The sequence below is a fragment of the Amblyomma maculatum genome, chromosome 1 (genome assembly GCF_055883805.1).
Source record: "Amblyomma maculatum isolate TAMU_Amacu chromosome 1, ASM5588380v1, whole genome shotgun sequence".
NCBI classification, from domain to species: Eukaryota; Metazoa; Arthropoda; class Arachnida; order Ixodida; family Ixodidae; genus Amblyomma; species Amblyomma maculatum.
Window position 1 is genome coordinate 187293652 of NC_139344.1, and position 20562 is coordinate 187314213.

The window sequence follows — 20562 nt, forward strand, 5'->3', positions numbered from 1 at the left end:
CACGTCGCAGTCGCGAGAAAAAGTGTAGACAGCAAACGACGCTGGCACAGGGCTTTGTGCACGCGCGAACTCACGCCTGTTTCGCTCGAGCTCCATCGTGCGGCGCTGGCCCACCACAGAATCCAATCAAAGAGGGTCGTGTCTGAACAGCGCATTTCGGTGGTCCACCCGCGGCGGCCAAGATTCACTATCGCGAATACCACACAGCCACTGAGCCGGGTACCAGCTTCTGTGGTGTGGCCGGCCGTGTAGAAGCAACGCTTCCCACTGGTATATATAGAATTCTATCGCCACAGAAAAGATGCCCACAAGTGCTCTTGCTCATGTTTATGAGCGTAATCGATCTGACGGGTTTCGAACGGCCTTGATTCAATAAAAGCTACTGTGCCACGAGGACACCTCAAATATCCTTGACATGGTGGTTAAACGCTAAATAGCAGTGCATGCCTGCTTCTGATCACGCGCCGCGTTCCCAGGTCGTGACAAAACCCACCATTTTATGGCAATTTGCTGAACATGGAGCACATTCTGCTTACAAATCAGCGCCGCGCTGAACGATTCAGACGCATTTTGCGGGCACTGCCTAATCGAAAGCGCAATAACGTACAGAGGACAAAACGTTCACCTGTAACGCCCAAGATGCGTCCTCTGTGCAGACAACGAGAACAGTTAAGGTATACACGGCGGCCAGCCAGGCGAAGCAATGACTCCCACGTGGACGCACGAAGCCCCGCAGTCTCACATGCAGCCCTGTCTGAACCATAGGCCATGGATAAAAACCCGGCGGCACTGACGACCGAACCCCGGACCTACCGCATATGAAGCTCAATTCTCTAAAGGACAATTAGCTAGGATCGAGTTGTAAAGCAAGAGTATACCGCCGCCGAGCAAGAAGCTAATACGTTCGCCACGTGGCCAATGCTGCGAAAAGTCGCCACCGTAAACGTGTCACGTTAGCGCCTCGTGACTTCGCAGCTGATTAAAAATTTATAACTTCTTTCTTTTGCTCATCGGCATCGGGACATCAAGCACCACAAGACACATACAAAGAGCAAATAACGGCATGCGCCACTAGCGTCGCAGAACTCGCGAAGTGCTGGACAGGGCCCACTTTTGTCAATATATAGTGACAAAGGCAAAATATTAGAAGAGTTCAACGCTGCTGAACCGAATATTGAGCGAAAGCAATAGCTGCGGGTGACCGAGCATTCTTCTTCTTCTTCCTCAGCCCACATATAAAGGCCCTCTTGAACCAAGCCGTATGAACGTGCCTTAGTGGCCTATAGGGGTAACGTGAATGCCAGGGTGCTAGCAGGCTGATTCTGACGTAACCGTCCCATGTGAAACGAGAGACCCAAGTTGGCAGCTCCTGCCAGCTTGGAGTCGTCTACGGGGGTCATCTAAAGGTCAAAGGTCAACGGTGGTCACCGCCGGGCCACGCTGACGGCTCAAACTGCGAGCAGTGTATTGCTTTCGCAATAATATAGTAACGGACTCTTATTAAATGCACTTCCAAGCCGGTAGAAGTCAGCCACCACTTCCTGCCAGGTAAAACGCCATTGAAGCAGTCGGGCACTAGGAGAAAAAAAAAGTGCACGACATGGCTCGAAATGGCTCCCGTTTGGAGGCTTCCCTTGCGGATCCTCGTTCGCGTGCGTTGTACTTTGCTGCTCGCTTAATCACAAATTCCTTAATTCGTGCCTCCATTATCTCGCATGCTAATCTTTAGCATACAGTCGTAGGCTACCACATTATGTGGAAGACCCGACACAGATATAAATCAGAGGTTTAGCTACGCAACGTGACCACGCGTGCATAGCCTATAGGGTGTCCAAGGGTCCCTGAAGGTACGATTCTCATCTCAGGGAGGGAGGTGTCCGAGTTGGCAGCCAAATCGTCCCTGTCAGGTGATCTCGTCACGTCACACAACCCGCCGACCAAATCAGGGCCCGGCAATGTTTGGCGATTTCCACTGGTCAATTGGAGCTGAGCGATCTAAACCACTATAGAGCGAATCAGCCTTGGTCGACCAGCGGAACACGCAGAGCGCGCGGCAGTAATGCTGAGCCGGTTGCGGAAATTGAAGTTGCATCCCAGAAACAAATTTACTGCGGTTGATAAAGAGGCAGGAGTGCGACCCTCTGCAACTTGCTTTCGCACGTTTTAACGTTGTAGACGTATAGACGTAATTACAATTATTCGCGATAATATAAAAAAAAAAAAAAAAGAAAAACGGTGATGCTCAGCTAAAAACAGCCAAAAATATCCCGCAGGCTCTGGAAAAGTGACGAAATCATCGACTAGAACTTCCGGCGAGATGCGACTTTTGTCGGCGGATCGAGCTAGAGTGTTCCGAGTTGATCCAAACAACCAGTGGAGCAAGAAAGCGTGCTCCGGACCGACCAGTGAAAATCGTCATTAATTTTGGCACGCACTCAAGTCCAACATTCCTCTCCGATCGCGTGAAAATAGAAAAGAACACGCGAGTCCCCATAGCTTACCGGATGCCAGCGGGCAGTCAGCGAGCGCGTGCGTCCGTACTTCAACCAACGTGGTGTTAGCTCAACCCTCCGGGAGTATGCCGGCTTCTCGTGTCGACTTTACATATACGGTGCGATCGGATGCTCCACCGACAAAGAACGGAAGGCTGAGCAACATGACACCTCCGGCTCACGCAGGGTCCGCTGGCTGCTGATGTCGCAGTCTTCAGACTAGTTCGTTATGTTGTTGCTGGCCTCTTGAAAAGTGACACATAACCCCCAGGGCGGTATTGGCCAAGGCGGTGGCGTACGCAAGGAAATTTCCACCGGCAATTACGGGGAAACGATGGGCTCCAAGCGGGAATATGTAACGAAAAATAACGATGCAACACTAAAAGATAACGTTTATAGTAAAGCGGTTTATCGTTTATGGAGTTTGACGTCCCGAAGCGACTCATGGCTATGAGACATACCGTAGTGGAGGGCTCCAAAAATTTCGACCACCTGGGGTTCTTTTACGCGCGCTGACATCGCAAAGCACACGGGTGCCTTGCTTTTCGCCTCTTCGAAAAGCGACCTCGATTCCGCATCTATGGGCACAGGATTAGAGCGCCCTAACCACTGCGCCATCACGGCGGGGCTTTGTAGTTAAAATAACGATCATAGCAGATTTGAAAAAAAAAAAAAAGAGAAAAAAAAAAGAAACTTGTGAAAGAATTTCAAAAAGAGCAAACAAGTCAACCTACCAGTTGCTTAATGTAGTCCTTGATAATACCCCAAATCGTGCCCAACACATATCATTTGGCGCTCCCACCGAACGATAGTAAAATGGGCAGTACAAGGGAAGCTTTAACCTTGAGAGGAGGACCTTCAAGGTAGGTCTTTCTCTGAAGTGCGAAGCGCCGGCAACAGAAAAGAAAGTGCTCTGTGGATTCCAGCTGGGAATTCTGCACTGCAACAGCGTCACTAATACCTCACACAGCATGGTTCTACATGCACGGATATTCCAATGATATGCTGATAATCCGTGGTATTCAATAAGGGATCCCGTAGACATATGGCTGATATATTATGAAACCGTTGGAACAGGGAAACTGTCAGCAGACTGAAATCAGAGATGGGATATATTGTCACCTGGTGGTTTCGGGTAGCGCCTGAGAGACTCGTGCGCTTCTTCTTCTAGTTGGGTCTGTTGACTCTCTCTCTCTCTCTCTCTCTCTCTCCTTACATTTTTCACGTAAATCCCTGTCTTCTTGAGATTATAGTCAATCTCGCTAAGAAATCCGCCGCCTCGTTTGATGGTTGGTTTATGGGATTAAACGTCCTAGAGTGCATCAAGCTATGAGAGATGCCAGCCGACCCGTTTGAGTAAACACCTACTGCAAATGGCCACAGCACCAGTAAAGGGCAACGAGATCTTCGCGCACTTTAATTGCCACTAAAAGCTCCTGTTTGAAACGCATGCGACAGAAGCAGTGGAGCAGCGTTTCGTGTTCAGGCTCGAAATGGCGGCGTACGGATGGATGGATGGAATATACTATATGAGCGTCCCCTTTGAAACGCGGGGTGGTAGCAGTAGCTATCATGCTCATTTTTCTACCTATATCTTAATTATTGATTTAGATTGGTTAACTAAACCATCATTCTATTTATTAAATTTTTGTTTCTACATTACTAACATTATGTCACTTCTCTGTTTTTAAGCCACCAATCTTCCAGTCGTTTTTTGCTAGCTTCAGAATAACGGCCTGGGGGGCGAGTTGGTGCATGATGGAATTGAACGGCGGCGCAACACGGAAACGGACACGGACAAGATGGGGACACCACATGCGCACGTGGTGTCCCCTTCTTGTCTGTGTCCGTTTCCGTGTTGCGCCGCCGTTCAATTCCATTTGCTAGTTTCCACCGCCGGCTTATTCACACGGCCACTGGTATCTCTAAACCCTAGAGCTTCAGGAACAGTGACTGCGCCTGCATCAACTTCTGGATGGATACCATTACATTCGAGTATAATATGGTCAATTGTTTCACTGAAGTTACCACATACAGCAGTACTACTGGCGCCACCTGTTGTGCAAAAATAAAACTGCTATCTGTAACTGCTGCATTGTCGCATCCTACTATAGAGGCTAGAATATCGTACTGTTTATATTAAAAGTGGGCCATACATGAGAGAGCTGGAAGTTATATATATAGTGGCTGCACAGCAACTATAGTTCTTCATTAAGAAAGCAACAAAATTCCCATAAAGAAAGGTGTCAGGCAAGGAGACACGACCTCCCCAGTAGTATTTACAGACTTGGAATGGGAGCAGTTAGGGATAAGGGTATATGGAGAATTCCTCAGTAATCTGCGATTTTCTGATGACATTGCCTTGCTAAGCAACTCGGGGGATGAACTGCGAATAATGATTGATGAGCTAGACAGGAAAAGTAGGAAGGTAGGCTTGAAAATCAATATGCAGAAGACTAAGGTAATGCTCAACAGCCTCGGGAAGGAACAGCAGTTTACGTTAGGTAGCGAAGCACTGGAAGTAGTAGGCGAATATGTCTACTTAGGAGAGGTAGTAACCGCAGATCCGGACCATGAAAAGGAAATGGAGCGCATTTGGCAAGCACTCGCAGATTATGACTAGCAGCTTACCGGTATCGCTCAAGAGGAAAGTATACAACAGTTGCATCTTACCTGTACTCACCTATGAGACTGAAACGTGGAGGCTAACCAAGAGGGTTCTACCTAAGTTGAGGACAACCCAGAGGGCTATGGAACGAAAAATGGTAAGGGTAACATTAAGAGATAGGAAGGGTGCAGGGTGGGTCAGAGAAATAACTCAAGTTACCGACATTCTAGTGGAAATTAAGAGGAGCAAATGGGCAAGGGTAGTGCGAAGAGAGGATAACCGATGGTCGCTTAGGGTAACAAACAGGATTCTAAGGGAAGGAAAGCGTAGCAGGGGGCGGCAGAAAGTTAGATGGGCGGAGATGATGATCTGTAACTGGTGCATCGTGGCATCGTAGTATAGAGGCTAGAATATCGTACTGTTTATTAAAAGTGTGCTTGTAACGCGTCCTAGTGAATAAATGATCACTCGACGCAAACAAACAGCGAGAAAAGGTATGAAAATATGTCGCTTGCTTCAATGAATGCGGTGTGTACATCTCTGACACAACTGTTGGCTGGAGGCTCTCGAGACGCAGTATAATACTGTGACGTGGAAATGCGGCCAAAGCTACATATGAAGTCCCTCGGAAACCTGTGCAGAAGTCTGCCTCTGTTCCCGGCAAGATGGAATGACACTACGTGCCTGGAGAAGCAGCCCGTGCACTGAATCGATGCAAGGTTTATCACGAGTGAATGAATGGCTGGTCATTTTCCGCCTTTTTGTCCTCTCAAGTGGCCTAGGAGTAAGAGAGGCGATGCTTATCCAGTTGGAGGAGTGGCCGTAAGAGAGAGCTTCGGGGCCCCTTATAAAGTAGTACCGCTTTCGTTCCGCCGAGGCACGAGCGAGACATTGAGCAGAGTGCGTGTAAAAACAAACAAGGAACGCTGTCGCAACCAGCGGCTCATCGCAAGAAGCGAAAACTGTGTCGCCAGGCCAAGCAAGCTCTCGGCGGACCAGCGGAGCGCGAAGGAAGTCCGGTAGGCCAAACGACACGCCTATCCGAAATGATGCACCCGCAGCGACGCGTAGGCAAATAACACGTCGTGCCCCGTAGACGCGCGTGCCACCCGCCGCGAAGTACGGCCAACGCGCAATTTACGATATACGCCGGCATAAAGCCAAGAGGGCACACGCGAGCTAAGCGGCGGCGCGCATAAAGGGCACGATCGACGACGGGCCGGCGAGGAGACGCAGCAGTAAACGTCCGCGGCCGGCCCCGAGTTCCGGACGGCGATTTACAGCGCGGAAGGCGGTACGTCGGGACCTCTGCTGCATCCGTGCAAAGGAGCAAAAAACGCGTAAAACCGGTGCGCGCTATGCCCCCGTGCGCCGAAAAGAAAGCAGAAGAAAGCTAACACAGACAGGCTTTCAATTAAGATAATGCCTCGGCCCAGCCAAAGCAATGTTTTCTTGAGAGGGTTGTTTACAATTTCTCGCGGATTTTAAGAGCTGCTTCGACAGACCCGCGGTCGCGATCAATAGATGTCAGCCAGGCTGGGACGGACACCCGTTAGGTGGTCATCAAAAAGAGGGAAAAGGCACCTCCGATAAAAAAAATAAAGGGGGAACTCGGATTATGGGGACCATTCAATGACTGTCGCTGCGGGCTCCTGTGATCAAGAAATTAATCGTCTAATCTTTTTAAGTTTCCTTCCACGCCCACTCCTGTTCCAGAAGAAAGAGCGATTGCTTTTGCGCAACATGAGCGCAGAAGAAAATACTTGCCATGGATGATGCAATTCCACTAACCCTTAGTCCGTAGCCTTGGTCCAAAAAACAGGCGGGGATACGTGCAATAAAGAAAATAGGTTCGATAACTAGGGAAGATGGTTGGTTTGTGGGGTTTAACGTCCCAAAGCGACTCAGGCTATGAGAGACGCCGTAGTGGAGGGCTCCGGAAATTTAGACCACTTGGGGTTCTTCAACATGCACTGACATCGCACAGCACACGGGCGCCTTGCTTTTCGCCTCCATCGAAAAGCGGCCGCCGAGGCCGGGATTCGATCCCGCACCCTTGGGAACGGTAGTCGAGAGCCGTAACCACTGCGCCACCCCGGCGGCGGAAACGAAATCGACAACGAACTGCTGTTCGCCTATCTGGCTCTCAGGTGATGCCAATAGAGCGACGAAATCTCTGGGCGGAGCGATCTACGTCACAGGCGTTGTGCTATAGTGTGAAACTGCCTATCAGGGTGACATTTGAGGGAACGCGCACTGCTATTTTTCATTAAGAAAACCTTTTTTTCACCGCTATACTATTAGATGACGAGCTCCAATTCTCTAAATATAATACTATCCCCTAAAATAAAAATTAAGAAGTTGACGTATTTAGTTAATTAACGGACTAATTGAAGCAGTTTGCCTCTTACTTGGTGCCCACAGCAGCCCCCAATATAGCCCCATGGACTAAAATAAATCTGAAGCCAATTACTTTGGCCTAAGAATTTTAGACCTTTTAAAGAAACATGTTGCATAACCGCCCGCGGTATCCCCGCTGGACAGCCGCTGGAGTTATCCAAGATAAAAGCACGATGGTAAGCTGGGTGGTATTCTTTTTAGCGCAATCTGCAGCCAACGCGTCCGCAACGGATGGTGACAAGAAGCTACCTAAAGCGTTATTCCCTAATACAGTTCCCAGATTCCACTCAATGCACCTTGGCGAGACACGAATTCTTGAGCGTTTCCTGCGCAAATACGTATCCGTACCCCCCCCCCCCCCCCCCCTTTTTTTTTTTTTTTCATCAAATAGATGTCACCTTTCGGATGGGAGCGAAGCAGCGGGCGTCGTGGACACAGTATACACGACAGGCGACGGTGGCTGCACGTAATCATTCGATCTCGGAAATCGATAGATTTCGCTTTGACATTAACCACCCCTGGCAAGCCACACAGTCGGCGGCGATATTCTCCGTCCCTATCGCGTCCTCTACGAGCAGGCATGCCCGCCCTGCGCGCGCACGCACGCACGCACGCACTCACACAAACAAATAATAATAAATAAATAAATAAATAAATAAATAAATAAATAAATAAATAAATAAATAAATAAATAAATAAATAAAACATATAATAATAATAATAATATTAAGAAGAAAAAGAAGAAGAAATTCGTACGTACCGACTACATCGAGGTAATGCGGATGATCAACGGTTATTTTTTTGCCTTCACAACAATGCTTCATAGCTTGCGGTTAGCATCCCGAGAGCGTTCGTATTATAGGCTCGATTCGCCGAATCGGCCATGCTGCAAAGCGCAGGAATTATCGCAACTGCTGCGCTGCGCAGAATGCCACACTATATCCAGTAATTTCAGTACGTTTTCCAGGCGTTTTTAGAAGCAACCGCGCGGAAACCAAGTGCAGCGCGCGGCAACGTGGCGGCCACGTGCAAGGGGGCGCTTTTCGGCAACGAACACGACAAACACCGAGCTTGCTGGATATAGCTAGCGCTTCAAAAGGAACAGACCCGAACTACCCATGCATATTTCTCTTCGCAGTTCACGAGAACAGAACGGCTTGGGGCGATTTCTCAGCATATTCAGGATACAACAGAAGTACTGCGTATAGGTAGCGGAAGAAGCGGCAGGCCTTCTAGAATTTCTTCGACGTCGCGTTTTGCGTCGGAACAAAAACTGTCTCGTACGCCTCTACATAAAGACGAACAGCAGAACACTTACCGCCTCAAACTAAAGTGCTTCACTGAATGTGTGCTTTCATTAGGGCAGGGAAATCTCCCCCGTATAATTACGTTTCTTCGCCTTAACTTCGTTGAATCGCCAGTTTTCCATTAGACGCTCAATTAAATTGGGAAAATTCCGCCGTAACAACAAATAAAATGAAATCGCATTTTACAAATTCTAAAATGCTACATCCACGACCCCTGCGCGTCCTCCAAGCGAATTATTTCGATCCCCCTGGATATCGATAATAGCAGCGCACGGTTGTCTTAGCAACTCGCTGCGGCCATGAACAAGCTGATTTGTTTTACAGGGCTTGGCCCCAGAACGTCTCAGGCTATGAGGCGCCGTAGTGGAGGGCTCCGGAAATTTAGACCACCTTATTACCATCGAAAGGGCGGCCGGGATTTGACCCCGTGTCCCTGGGTTCAGCACTCGAGCGCCTCGTAACCACTGAGCCACCGCGGCGGTACAAACTCATGCAGTGGTGCGTCACGCCGACTGGCCGAAACGTCATTCTTTTAGCAGTCCGCAGTCATAAGGTTTTATCTCCCATAGCCTTTCAAACATCTAAGGGGATGCTCATGGAAAGAAGACTTTGTTTGCCTCTCCCTTGTTCGGATACGGGAAGGATTTGCTATCATGAACTTTTATTCTTCAGGGATCAAGCATCACTATACACATGTCGAAAAGCATTGCGCAGCCAACGGCCAAAGGCAAATTCACGATACAAGCACTAGCGGTGCATGTCAGATGTCACCCCTAGCAGTTCCTGACCCGAAAGTATACGCTTTGTAGTACGAATGCTGCCGCACCTGCCACATTGTACAGCGAAAGAACTGCCCCGCACGGCGAAAGACGTCAAAATAACACACGTTGATCTTTCGATATGGTTCCTACGGCATGCGGCATCCAACTTTGAGAAAAAACGTACCCCTGCCCTCTGGCCCGCCGTCGTGGCCGTTTATAGAAGCACTCGAGCGTCCCGGAGCTACTCCTCGGGTCCTGCAGAGCCGGAATGCGCCCGTGTGCTGGCGCCGTTCCGGTCAAATATTGGGTGCAGAGAAGCCGTAGTGCGGTAATCAAAGAGTCGAAAAGCGAGGGCTTTTGCCCGCACCTCCACCCAGCAACGACCGCGATTCCAGAAGCGATAAGGGCCCATGCATGGACACTTTTACTAGTATCGCGAGATGAAACATTAAACTAACTGGTTGCGAGGGGAGTAGCTGTCCCGCTCTCGGTAGACAGGTCGACCGCTAAAGAAGGGGTGAAGCGGAGAGCGGAACAAGCCAGATACGCCCCCCGTGTGCGTTTTGGAAGACTCTGGATTAACTTTCACTACCTGAGGCTATCACGGACAGATGCGAAAGACCTGAATTCCCGTTTTTACATTGTGCTTCACTCTAGACCCTCCATGCGGCGAAGCACTTCCGCCACCGGATGCACCCGTATCGGCATGACATCGCGTAGAAAAACGAGAGTGGCTGCTTCGGGCTTCGGCTCGCACACAGCAAAATCCTCGGGGACACTTTTTCTTGGCAATGGAGCCAAAGCTAGGGAGCAGAAACGCATCATCTTCCTACGCAGCTGAATATAGTCCCTGCTTACCATGAGCAGTTTCTATATACAAAAACAAATTGAAATCATAACGCTAGTTATTCACGGCATATTTTTATCACGGAACCAATTTTCCGAAATGAAAGCTGTCATGCCTAAAACGCTTTTCTTGGTTCCACCGAGTCTTCTCGTCTGATGTCTGTCACGGATTTTCGAGACGACCCGATTTGCAGACAAGATGGCGACAGCCGCCTGTTCGCGTCGTTCCGGTTGTTCTGGTTCGTCCACTCCGCAAGGGTTTGAAGCGTTTTCACCAGACAAGATTCGAGTCAAGTTCAAGAGACGCTGGCTGTCGATACAAACTAAGGAAATGATCTGAAACGTCTATGCAGACCGAAAGCCGCGCAGTCGAACTACATGGCGGAATGACATGTTTAAAGACGCCCCACCTCCCTACCTTTGCTCCCATTGCCAAGAAAAAGTGCCCCCGAGATCACTGGACTTGTGCCTCCCAAGTAACGCCAGCAGGGTACATCCGAATTTAATGCCCCGCCTTCCTACGACGGGATGCCTGAGAAGAGCACAGGTTGCGGAAGCAGGTAACTTATCAGAAATTGGCTCCTCCAGGGAGGTTAATTGTAAATGCATGTAAATAAAGATCTGCACTTTTGTACTTGTATAGTCCTGCTGCACATTCCTACTCTGCGATTTTTTTTTTTTTTTTTTCTGAGCAAGGTGGCGCGCAGACAGCGTATATTCACAAACGAAGATCGCGAGTCGTCTTGCACCCACTTAGCAGGCTCAATTGTCTGGCGGACCTTCTCTCCTCACAAAGAGCCCGCGCGAAACGCTCCACTGGCGCGTGTCGGCCATTGCGACGGGGTCACGTAACACACGACGAGCGCGGGGCAGAATGACGGCGGCGAGCTCCGCAGCGCCAGGCGCTTGAACGTGTAATTGGATTCACCTTCGCCTTTTCAGCGAACAATGGCCTTATTGGAAAGGCGCACCACTCTCCGACAAAGCCCCGCGCTGCTGGGCGGAAAAGGAGAGCAAAAAGGAAGCGACGACGGGTTGGGGATCCCGCTTTTCCAGTTAGGTTCCAATGGCCGGGATATTCTTGTGCCTGCCACAGAACACGATCCCCGCGCAGCAAAACGCTGGAAGAGCAGGGGGTGCAGCGGCCGCTTTACCGACCGGAACCGCTACGGGGTGACAGGTGCAGCATGCATGCCTCTCTTGCTACGCACCAATACAGACTTTTTTTTCTCCAGCTAAATGACGTTCTTCAGGGTGAGAAAACGTTGCTTAGCTACACGGCCGTACCAGCAACATGGAAACCATTTCATCAGAGGACGAGAGCGTGCGGGCCCAAAAAGAGCGGGTGGAACCTCTGAGCCCGGGACACCGCTGGACGAACTCCTTGTCCGCTTGGCCAGAATCCGTTAGGTCTCAGCGATGAGCAGGGCCGCCTCACATGCCCCTCGGATGAGGGAAAGGGTAAGATTATGTTGACATGACCGCGCTACGTGGTAGACATCGGGAGTCCCTCCATAGTGTGGGCACCGCCCATCTATCTTGAAATCGAAGTGCTTCCTATCGCAGGACACAACAAAGTGTTGGTCTGCAGGCGTCTCAAGATTTACTCAGCCCGCTTGCTGAAGCTGAGTAAACCTGACCATGAACAACGGAATTTCACGAAACCGCAGAGGCGGCTGTCCAGGGAATGCGTTTATTTCACTCTTTCCCTTCCGGCTTCTCCCCCATGCAGACAGGTTCGGATGCCATCGAGAAGACGGAAACCATCTGCGGCACTGCTTTGAGGAATCGCCACAAAGAATTATGCCAGGCATTGATACGCCACATGATTGCAGTCATTACAACTCACTACGGCGCACGTCGCATCTTCCGTGTCTTTGGTGCCCGTGCGCTCACGTGTGCATGCATACGGAGGGCTTATTTTAAATACCTCATATTCATCGGACCAGTAGTCAGGTTCAGTGAGTGTGTGGTTCGAATGCCGCAAGCAGTAAATGACCAGCGCCAAGATTTACTTGAAATGGCTTTTGTAAGGTTTCTCAGTATAGCTTATTAAGGCGATAGCCTTTAATGGCTCATGCTCGCGGATCGTGTCCATCCGTCCGTAACGCTTTCATACGTGGGAGGCGGTAGCTGGTAGCTGACATGGCCGAGCACTAACTGGACGTAGGGCTTCTTGAGAATACGCTTGGCAGGAGCTGTCAACTCGGGCCTCTCCTTTCATATGGGAGGGGGTGATATCACAATCAGCTTGCCAAAACCTTTGAGTTCACGTTATCCGGCCAAGCAGGCACGTTCATACGGCTCGGTTGAAGCAGGGCTTTATATGTTGGCTGGTAGCTTACGTGATATCGCGTCATCGAGAAGATGGGAGTGAAAACAGTGAGAAAGGTGAGATAGTGGAGGGCTTGGACCACCGCCGCGCGATTGAGGCTTTCGCCTCATCGCAGAGTAGTGAACCAAAGTACCCCCTAGAATTTTTTTTTTTTTTTCCCCATCCTGTGATGTCGAGCTGCCTATAAGCTTGGTTCGCTCTTGCATTATTTTGTGGTTTTCATGGTCCTATATAGTACTGGTTTTATTCCGTTCGCAAGTTGTGAGCACCATTAACTTATTTTTCTTTCAACTCAATTATAGGCCCCCGTAGATGCGTCTCGGTCTTCATTAGGCGCTGATCGCGTATACAGTCTCACCGAGTCTCATCCACGCTTACTTTACACGTCGTTTTTGTCGCTCCACGAAATTCAAACCGCATAGAGATAACCGTATAAGAAAGCGGCGGCCTGCAGTCGCAAAGAAAAAAATGCTGGTTCAGTGTTCCTCATATCTTAATGTGTGCTGTACGTATTACACAAGTCATTTTCCTAGATGAGTTAAGGCCAAATGCAAATAAGACAAAAGGAGGTACTGTTGGAGCGATTTTATTTACTCATGAAAGCTGAACCATTACTGCAAGAGTGAAAAGAAATAGATCACAAATGTCTTATCTTACAGAGGTGTGACATGACTATATAGTTAACTAGCAGCCGACCTGCTCTTCAAAACAAACGTGTCCAACAACCCACACTAGCAAAAGGAATTCAGCTACCACGCATTATGCATTCTGCGGTGTTCACGTAGACATTGAAGAATGGAACCTGGTAAACAGTGAACTTCTGTACGTATTCTTCAAAAGGCCGAAGAGACGGCCGCAGACATTTTGCTAACACCATTTCGTGCTTATAAGAGTCAAATTACTCGGCGTCTGACATGCGTTCTTTAAGGATGGGATGCAGCTAGAGCATGTCATCGTTGCAAACTTCTTCAAGGGCATACAAGGAACAAGTATGCAACAAGACACCCAGTACGGCTACCGTTATTACACTCACCATTCTCCGCAGCGGGTGTGCCAGACGGGCTCACGCAAAGTACACTGTTGTGTCTGGCCAAAGCCGCCCAGAAATTCAGCCGGACGCCAAACTTCTTCGGCGAACGCCTCCTTCACAAACTCTGGATACTTCTCTGCAAAGCACCAGTGCACTGGAGGCGAGCCGTACCAAAGGGACAGAAGCGACGTGTATCAACATGCGCTGAACGTCCAGACAGCACGGCGCGCCGTGGCCCTGACGGTGAACCCCTTCTCGCCCCGCGGCATATTTGAAGCGAGAGCGCAGCAAGCTCTCCCATTGGCCCTGCGAAAGTGCTGCCGTCGGATTGGACCATTTTGAGCGTCAACGGTTCTCGGCAACGGAGTCTCAAGTGCTTCCGTTCGAGACTCCGAGTGTGAGTTCGTCACGAGCGTCCATCGGGAGCAGTTCGCCCCCTGACAGTGCGGACGCGGCGGAATCTCCCCGACCGTCGCTGCGCGAGAACAGTCGCGTACGGCTATGGTAGCTTTCGGCCCCAGAGCCGATCTTGTTGTGTAAATACCTGTAAATAGTGTATAAAGCCTTTTCTTCATCTCACCAACGCCGACTCGGATTCATCGCTACCGCCCAGGGAGCTGACAGCCCTCGTTCACGAAACGGGTGACGAGCGCTGCGTTACCAACTCTTTGGCACTACCCTGTTGACGGTGGGCTACTGTGTGATAACCCCACCGGCACAACATTGGATGGCAGCTGCGGGATTGACCGGCGTCAGGCACCTCGGCGCGGTGAGTACCTGAAGTTACCCTCAAACGCCAGACTTCTCTAACACACAGGGTAGCTTAGAGAAAGGCTGAGCGTAGCATTGTGTTAACCTTGCGTGTTTCAAGCCTACAGGAAGTGTTTTGAAAACCAGGGGATGCTGAGAAGGGAATCAGTGTGAGAAAGGCTTGCGCATCTCTTGCTAGGAGCGAGATAGCGAACGTATAGTACACTATTCTAAAAAGGCAAACAACAAGAGGCCGGTAAAGGATGGAGAGTTACAAGGTCAAAGAACTTCTCCAAATTTGTGAGGAGTTGGGCATCGATGTGTGCTCAACGAAAAGAAAAAAAGCGATCCTTGAGATCTTGCAGACTAATGACGTGACGGTTGAGGAAGCCGCAGAGGCCTGGGCTGATGTCAGTGAACGTCGCGAGAAAGCGGAGGAGAAGGAATGTCGCGATAAAGAGGAGGAGAGGGAACGTCGCGATAAAGAGGAGGAGAGGGAACGTCGCAAGGAAGAAATGCAGGAGCGTGAGGCGGATAGACAGCTGGAGCGTAAAAGGATAGAGTTGGAGCTTCACAAAGGCTCGCCAGCACCTAGCTTGGCTTCTGCGACAGTCCTTTCTAACAGTCCCAAAATCCGTGATCAACTACCGCCTTTTGCTATTGGCGAGGATATGGCTAAATTCCTCGTGAAATTTGAGCATGTGTGCGAACGGAATGACATCGAGCCATCCCTCTGGGCACAGAATTTGTTGGCTTTGCTTCCCGGGGAGGCATCTGACGTAATCACGTGCCTGTCGAAAGAGGCTTTCGAAAGCTACAGTGATGTCAAGGAGGCACTACTGCGGAAGTACAAATTGTCGCCTGAAGCCTTCCGGCAGAGGTTCCGATATGCTCATAAGGGTAAGGAGTCGCATGTTGACTTCGCGTTCCGTCTGAAGGCCGACCTAGTTGAGTGGCTCAAGGGCGAAGAGGTTTACAACGATCGCGATAAGCTCGTGGAATGCATCGCATTAGAGCAATTCTACCGTTGTATCGATGATGATGTCAGGCTCTGGTTGCTAGATAAGCTAACGGAGGTTAAGCTAAACAAGGCAGCAGAGTTAGCGGAAGAATATTACGCCCGCCGAAGCTTGCACAACAAGGCAGTGCGCGTAGAGAAAACTGACAGGAAAGATGGCTTTCCGAGGAGGCCCGACGAACGGAAGCCATTCACGCGTCGTGAGTTTCGTAAAGACTCGTCTCTTACAAAAGAAACTGTAAGGGAGGGGCAGAATGAGTCTCAGAGGGCTAATGATGTTCCCAAACAGGGCAACGATGCGACACGTTCATTTGAAAAACGCAAACCGTTGAAATGTTATAACTGCAAAAGGGAAGGGCACCTTGCAGCGTACTGCAAACAGAGAGTTGTGTTGGCGACCATTCGGGAAACAGACAAAAACCTGCGTCTGTTGGAGCCATATATGCAGGAGATTAAGGTAAACGGAAAAAAATGCAGAGCACTTCGAGACTCGGCAGCAACTATGGACGTTGTCCACCAGTCTTTGATATCCCCGAGTGAGTTTACGGGAGAATGCGCTTGGATACAGCAAGTGGCCGAGCAGCAGAGCGTCTGTCTACCAATTGCGATGGTCACCATTGAAGGAGAATTTGGTAAACTAAACACAGAAGCCGCTGTGTCTGCCGCCCTCCCGGAGCAATTTCCCTACCTCTTCTCAAACAGCTCGGAGCAGCTTCTTAAGGAACAGGGCAAATCTTTCTTTGCCGACGTGGCGTACATGGCCCTCACGCGATCCAAAGCGCGCAATCTGTCGAGGCAACTTAATCTTGCATCGGTGAGCGAACCGCGCTGCGGCGCACCAGACGAGCAGGGTAACTTGAGTGGTGAGACGGCACGGCAGGGAACGCGGAGCGCGGGAGAAGGTGTGAGCGAGCCGTGTTTGGACGTGGCTGAGAATGATGCCTGCGCTGTAGACGCGGCGCCGCCAGGCGACGCGAGCTCAACTCTCGCTCCGATTTCCACCGGCTGGCAAGCGCTGGCTGCAGTCGAGAAGGAAACTCTCATTCACGAGCAGCAGGAAGACTGCTCGATCGCCGATTTAATGAAGAGCGTCAAACTGGGTGTGAGGAAAAAGGGAGTTGAATTTTATGAGAGATCAGGCTTATTGTACCGCAGCTACACAGATAAGCAGGGTCTCAAATATGAGCAGCTTTTGATTCCTCGGAAGTATCGCGGGCAGTTACTGGAACTCGCGCACGAAAATGCGTGGGCAGGACATCTTGGCTTGAAAAAGACCAAAGCTAGAATTGCTCAGGAGTTTTATTGGCCGTATTGTTGGAAAGATGTTGAACAATTCGTGCGCTCTTGTGACACCTGCCAGAGAGTGGGCAAATCCACTGACAAATGGAAGGCGCCAATGAAGTTGGTGCCAGTCATAACAGAACCCTTTCGGCGACTGGTGATCGATATTGTAGGTCCTCTGCCGGGATCAACGAACGGTTGCCGGTATGTTCTGACTGCCCTGTGTGTCGCGACCAGGTTCCCAGAGGCGGTACCACTTAAGGAGCTAAATTCTCCCCAGGTCGTGGACGCTCTGCTCTCAATTTTCGCACGCGTAGGGTTCCCTTCTGAGATTCAGTGTGACAACGGCAGCGTATTCACCAGCTGCCTAACTTCCACCTTTTTGGATAAATGCGGAATCAAAGTGGTGCACAGTTCGATCCATCACCCGCAATCTAACCCAGTGGAACGAATGCACTCGGTACTCAAGCGAATATTGAGAGCCCTGTGTTTTGAGCGCAAGTGTGATTGGGAGGCCTGCATTCCCGCCGCTATGTTCGCCTTGAGATCTGCTCCCCACGAGACCACAGGTTTTAGCCCAGCAGAGCTTGTGTATGGCCGAAGCTTGAGAACTCCGCTGCGCATGCTGCGAGAGTCTTGGGAAGGCGGCGATGAAGACTCAAATGTAGTCTCATACGTCCTCAACCTACTTCAGAGGCTGGGGAAAACAAAGGATATTGTAGAAAGCCATATGAAGGCGGCGAAAATCTTGTCGAAGGAGTACTACGACAAGTCAGCAAAAAAACGCACCTTTGAGGTAGGCAGCCAAGTGATGCTTCTTCGGCCATCAAAGAAAAACAAGCTCGAAGTTCAATGGGAAGGGCCCGCAAAGATTGTATCGAAGCTTTCTGATACTAACTATGAAGTGAAATTGGGAAGACGGCCCAACAAAATTTATCACAGCAACCTGATGAAACCATACATTCAGCGTCAGGCAATTGTAAACTTGACTTTGAACGCGGCCGATGAGGAAGGGGAGGAAATCCTGACGACGGCCGACATGAGAGCGTGTGGTTTAGAGGTAATGTTGGATCAGTTGATGTTGGACGCACGTCTAGGCGCCACCCAAAAGGAAGATTTAAAGGGAATCGTTTCAGAATTTCAAGAGGTTTTTTCGAACCGTCCCGGAAAAACAACGGTCGTAGAGCACGACATCGAGCTGACATCGCAGGAACCGATTCGTAGTAAACCGTATCGATGTTCACCTGTGCAAAAGAAAATCATGGCTGAAGAGATCCAGCGCATGCGTGACTTGGGGGTTATAGTACCAAGTGAGAGCGACTACACATCGCCCCTAATACTAGTCCAGGTTCCAGGAAAAGATCCGAGGCCATGCGTCGATTATCGGCGTCTGAACGCGATAACCCGAGATCAGACATATCCAATACCGAACCTGGAAGAAAGGGTGGAGACAGTGTCGAAGGCAAATTACATCTCTACGCTAGACCTAGTGAGAGGCTATTGGCAAGTACCTCTTACAAAACAAGCTAGCCGTTACGCCGCATTTGTTTCTCCATTCGGAACGTTCCGCCCAGTTATGCTGAGTTTTGGACTCAAAAACGCGCCGTATTGTTTCTCCAGTCTGATGGATCGAGTGCTTCATGGCTTGGGCGATTTCGCGTTACCATACCTCGACGATGTGGCCATCTTTTCAGATACTTGGGAGGAACATGTGGAGCACTTGCGAATCGTGTTGAGCAGGTTGAAAGAGGCGGGCCTTACTGCGAAACCGGCTAAATGTCACCTAGGTTGTGCGGAAGTGACTTATCTGGGCCATGTGGTGGGGCGCGGCCTGCGTAGACCTTCAGACATCAAGGTAGCAGCTATTGTGAACTATCCCCGGCCAACCACTAAGACTGAGATAAGGGCCTTTTTGGGTTTAGCTGGTTATTACCAACACTATGTGAGAGACTACTCTGACCTTGCCAGCCCGCTAACAGACGCACTCCGGAAATCTGAGCCCGTCAAAGTGATGTGGGACTCGGAGAAAGAGAACGCGTTTCAGAGGCTGAAACAAGCCCTGAGCAACAAGCCAGTTCTAACGGCGCCAGACTTTTCCAAGGGCTTCATTATTCAGTGTGACGCGAGTGATCGCGGCATGGGAGCGGTGCTATGCCAGGAAGATGCTAATGGTCATGAACGACCAGTTTTATTCTTGAGCCGCAAACTCAGTTGTAGAGAAGAGGCGTACAGCACCTCTGAAAAAGAGTGCGCCTGCCTGGTGTGGGCCGTTCAAAGGCTCGCCTGCTATGTCTCCGGTTCTAAGTTTATTGTGGAAACGGATCACTGCCCGCTGACATGGTTAAGTAACATGTCGTCTAAAAGCGGCCGTTTGCTGAGGTGGAGCATGACACTCCAGCAGCACAATCTCGTTGTCCGCTATAAAAAGGGGAGGTTGAACGCGAACGCAGACGCTCTAAGTCGGGCCTTCTAGGCCGCGCTTCCTGCAGTAACTCCGCGTTTCTTACCTTCTCTTGCTTCGCGACGGACTGTTATGTTCGCGGGCAGACTGGGAAAAATTAAAGGACCTCCTTGCTTCCTCAGTTATGGTCTACGGTCCAAGCGATTTCAAGGAGACTCTTTTCCATTACTGATTGATAATTTTCCTTGCTACTTAATGTATTTTTAATATGCAAAATTGTTGTTTGAACCTTGTGTACTGCATCCTATACACTTGTCTCTTGTTGTAGTGGGAGCGAAAAGGGGACAACAATTTAGCTAATTGAATTTGAAATTTTGCCTCTGTCTGGTGTTTGACGGGTGGCCGAGGGTACTTGCTTGTGTTGGGTGTTGCCTGTTGTCGGTCAGTTTTGCAAGCCGCAGAAAAGTCTACCGTTACCAGTGGCGATTGGCAAGGGCATCGGAGCGACCCGAGCGAAGTTGATCGGCGTGCCCCGGCAAGAAGGCTGTCGGCAGAGATCCTGACCTGGCGAGTGGAACCCGAGGCACGTGAGGCTACCTGGCGCCCGGACACTGTACGTGAGCTTGGAGGAACCTGGCGAACGAGCGCGCCCGGCATCCGAGCCACATGCGAGCAGCTCGTCTTCCCGGCGCATTGTCTGATGGCGGGGGTGCTGTTGTGTCTGGCCAAAGCCGCCCAGAAATTCAGCCGGACGCCAAACTTCTTCGGCGAACGCCTCCTTCACAAACTCTGGATACTTCTCTGCAAAGCACCAGTGCACTGGAGGCGAGCCGTACCAAAGGGACAGAAGCGACGTGTATCAACATGCGCTGAACGTCCAGACAGCACGGCGCGCCGTGGCCCTGACGGTGAACCCCTTCTCGCCCCGCGGCATATTTGAAGCGAGAGCGCAGCAAGCTCTCCCATTGGCCCTGCGAAAGTGCTGCCGTCGGATTGGACCATTTTGAGCGTCAACGGTTCTCGGCAACGGAGTCTCAAGTGCTTCCGTTCGAGACTCCGAGTGTGAGTTCGTCACGAGCGTCCATCGGGAGCAGTTCGCCCCCTGACAGTGCGGACGCGGCGGAATCTCCCCGACCGTCGCTGCGCGAGAACAGTCGCGTACGGCTATGGTAGCTTTCGGCCCCAGAGCCGATCTTGTTGTGTAAATACCTGTAAATAGTGTATAAAGCCTTTTCTTCATCTCACCAACGCCGACTCGGATTCATCGCTACCGCCCAGGGAGCTGACAGCCCTCGTTCACGAAACGGGTGACGAGCGCTGCGTTACCAACTCT

General features: G+C 50.4%; 2 protein-coding genes across 3 annotated transcripts in view; one reads left to right on the top strand and one right to left on the bottom strand.

The window, feature by feature from the left end:
• Nucleotides 1-20562, bottom strand: part of Mcr (macroglobulin complement-related) — a 198744-nt gene that overhangs the window by 73349 nt on the left and 104833 nt on the right. The window lies entirely within an intron of this gene.
• Nucleotides 14561-20559, top strand: LOC146205149 (uncharacterized). Its single transcript, XM_084589833.1, has one exon. It carries the CDS (start codon nucleotides 14793-14795, stop codon nucleotides 19299-19301), a length of 4509 nt encoding a protein of 1502 aa, XP_084445959.1. The 5' UTR covers nucleotides 14561-14792; the 3' UTR covers nucleotides 19302-20559.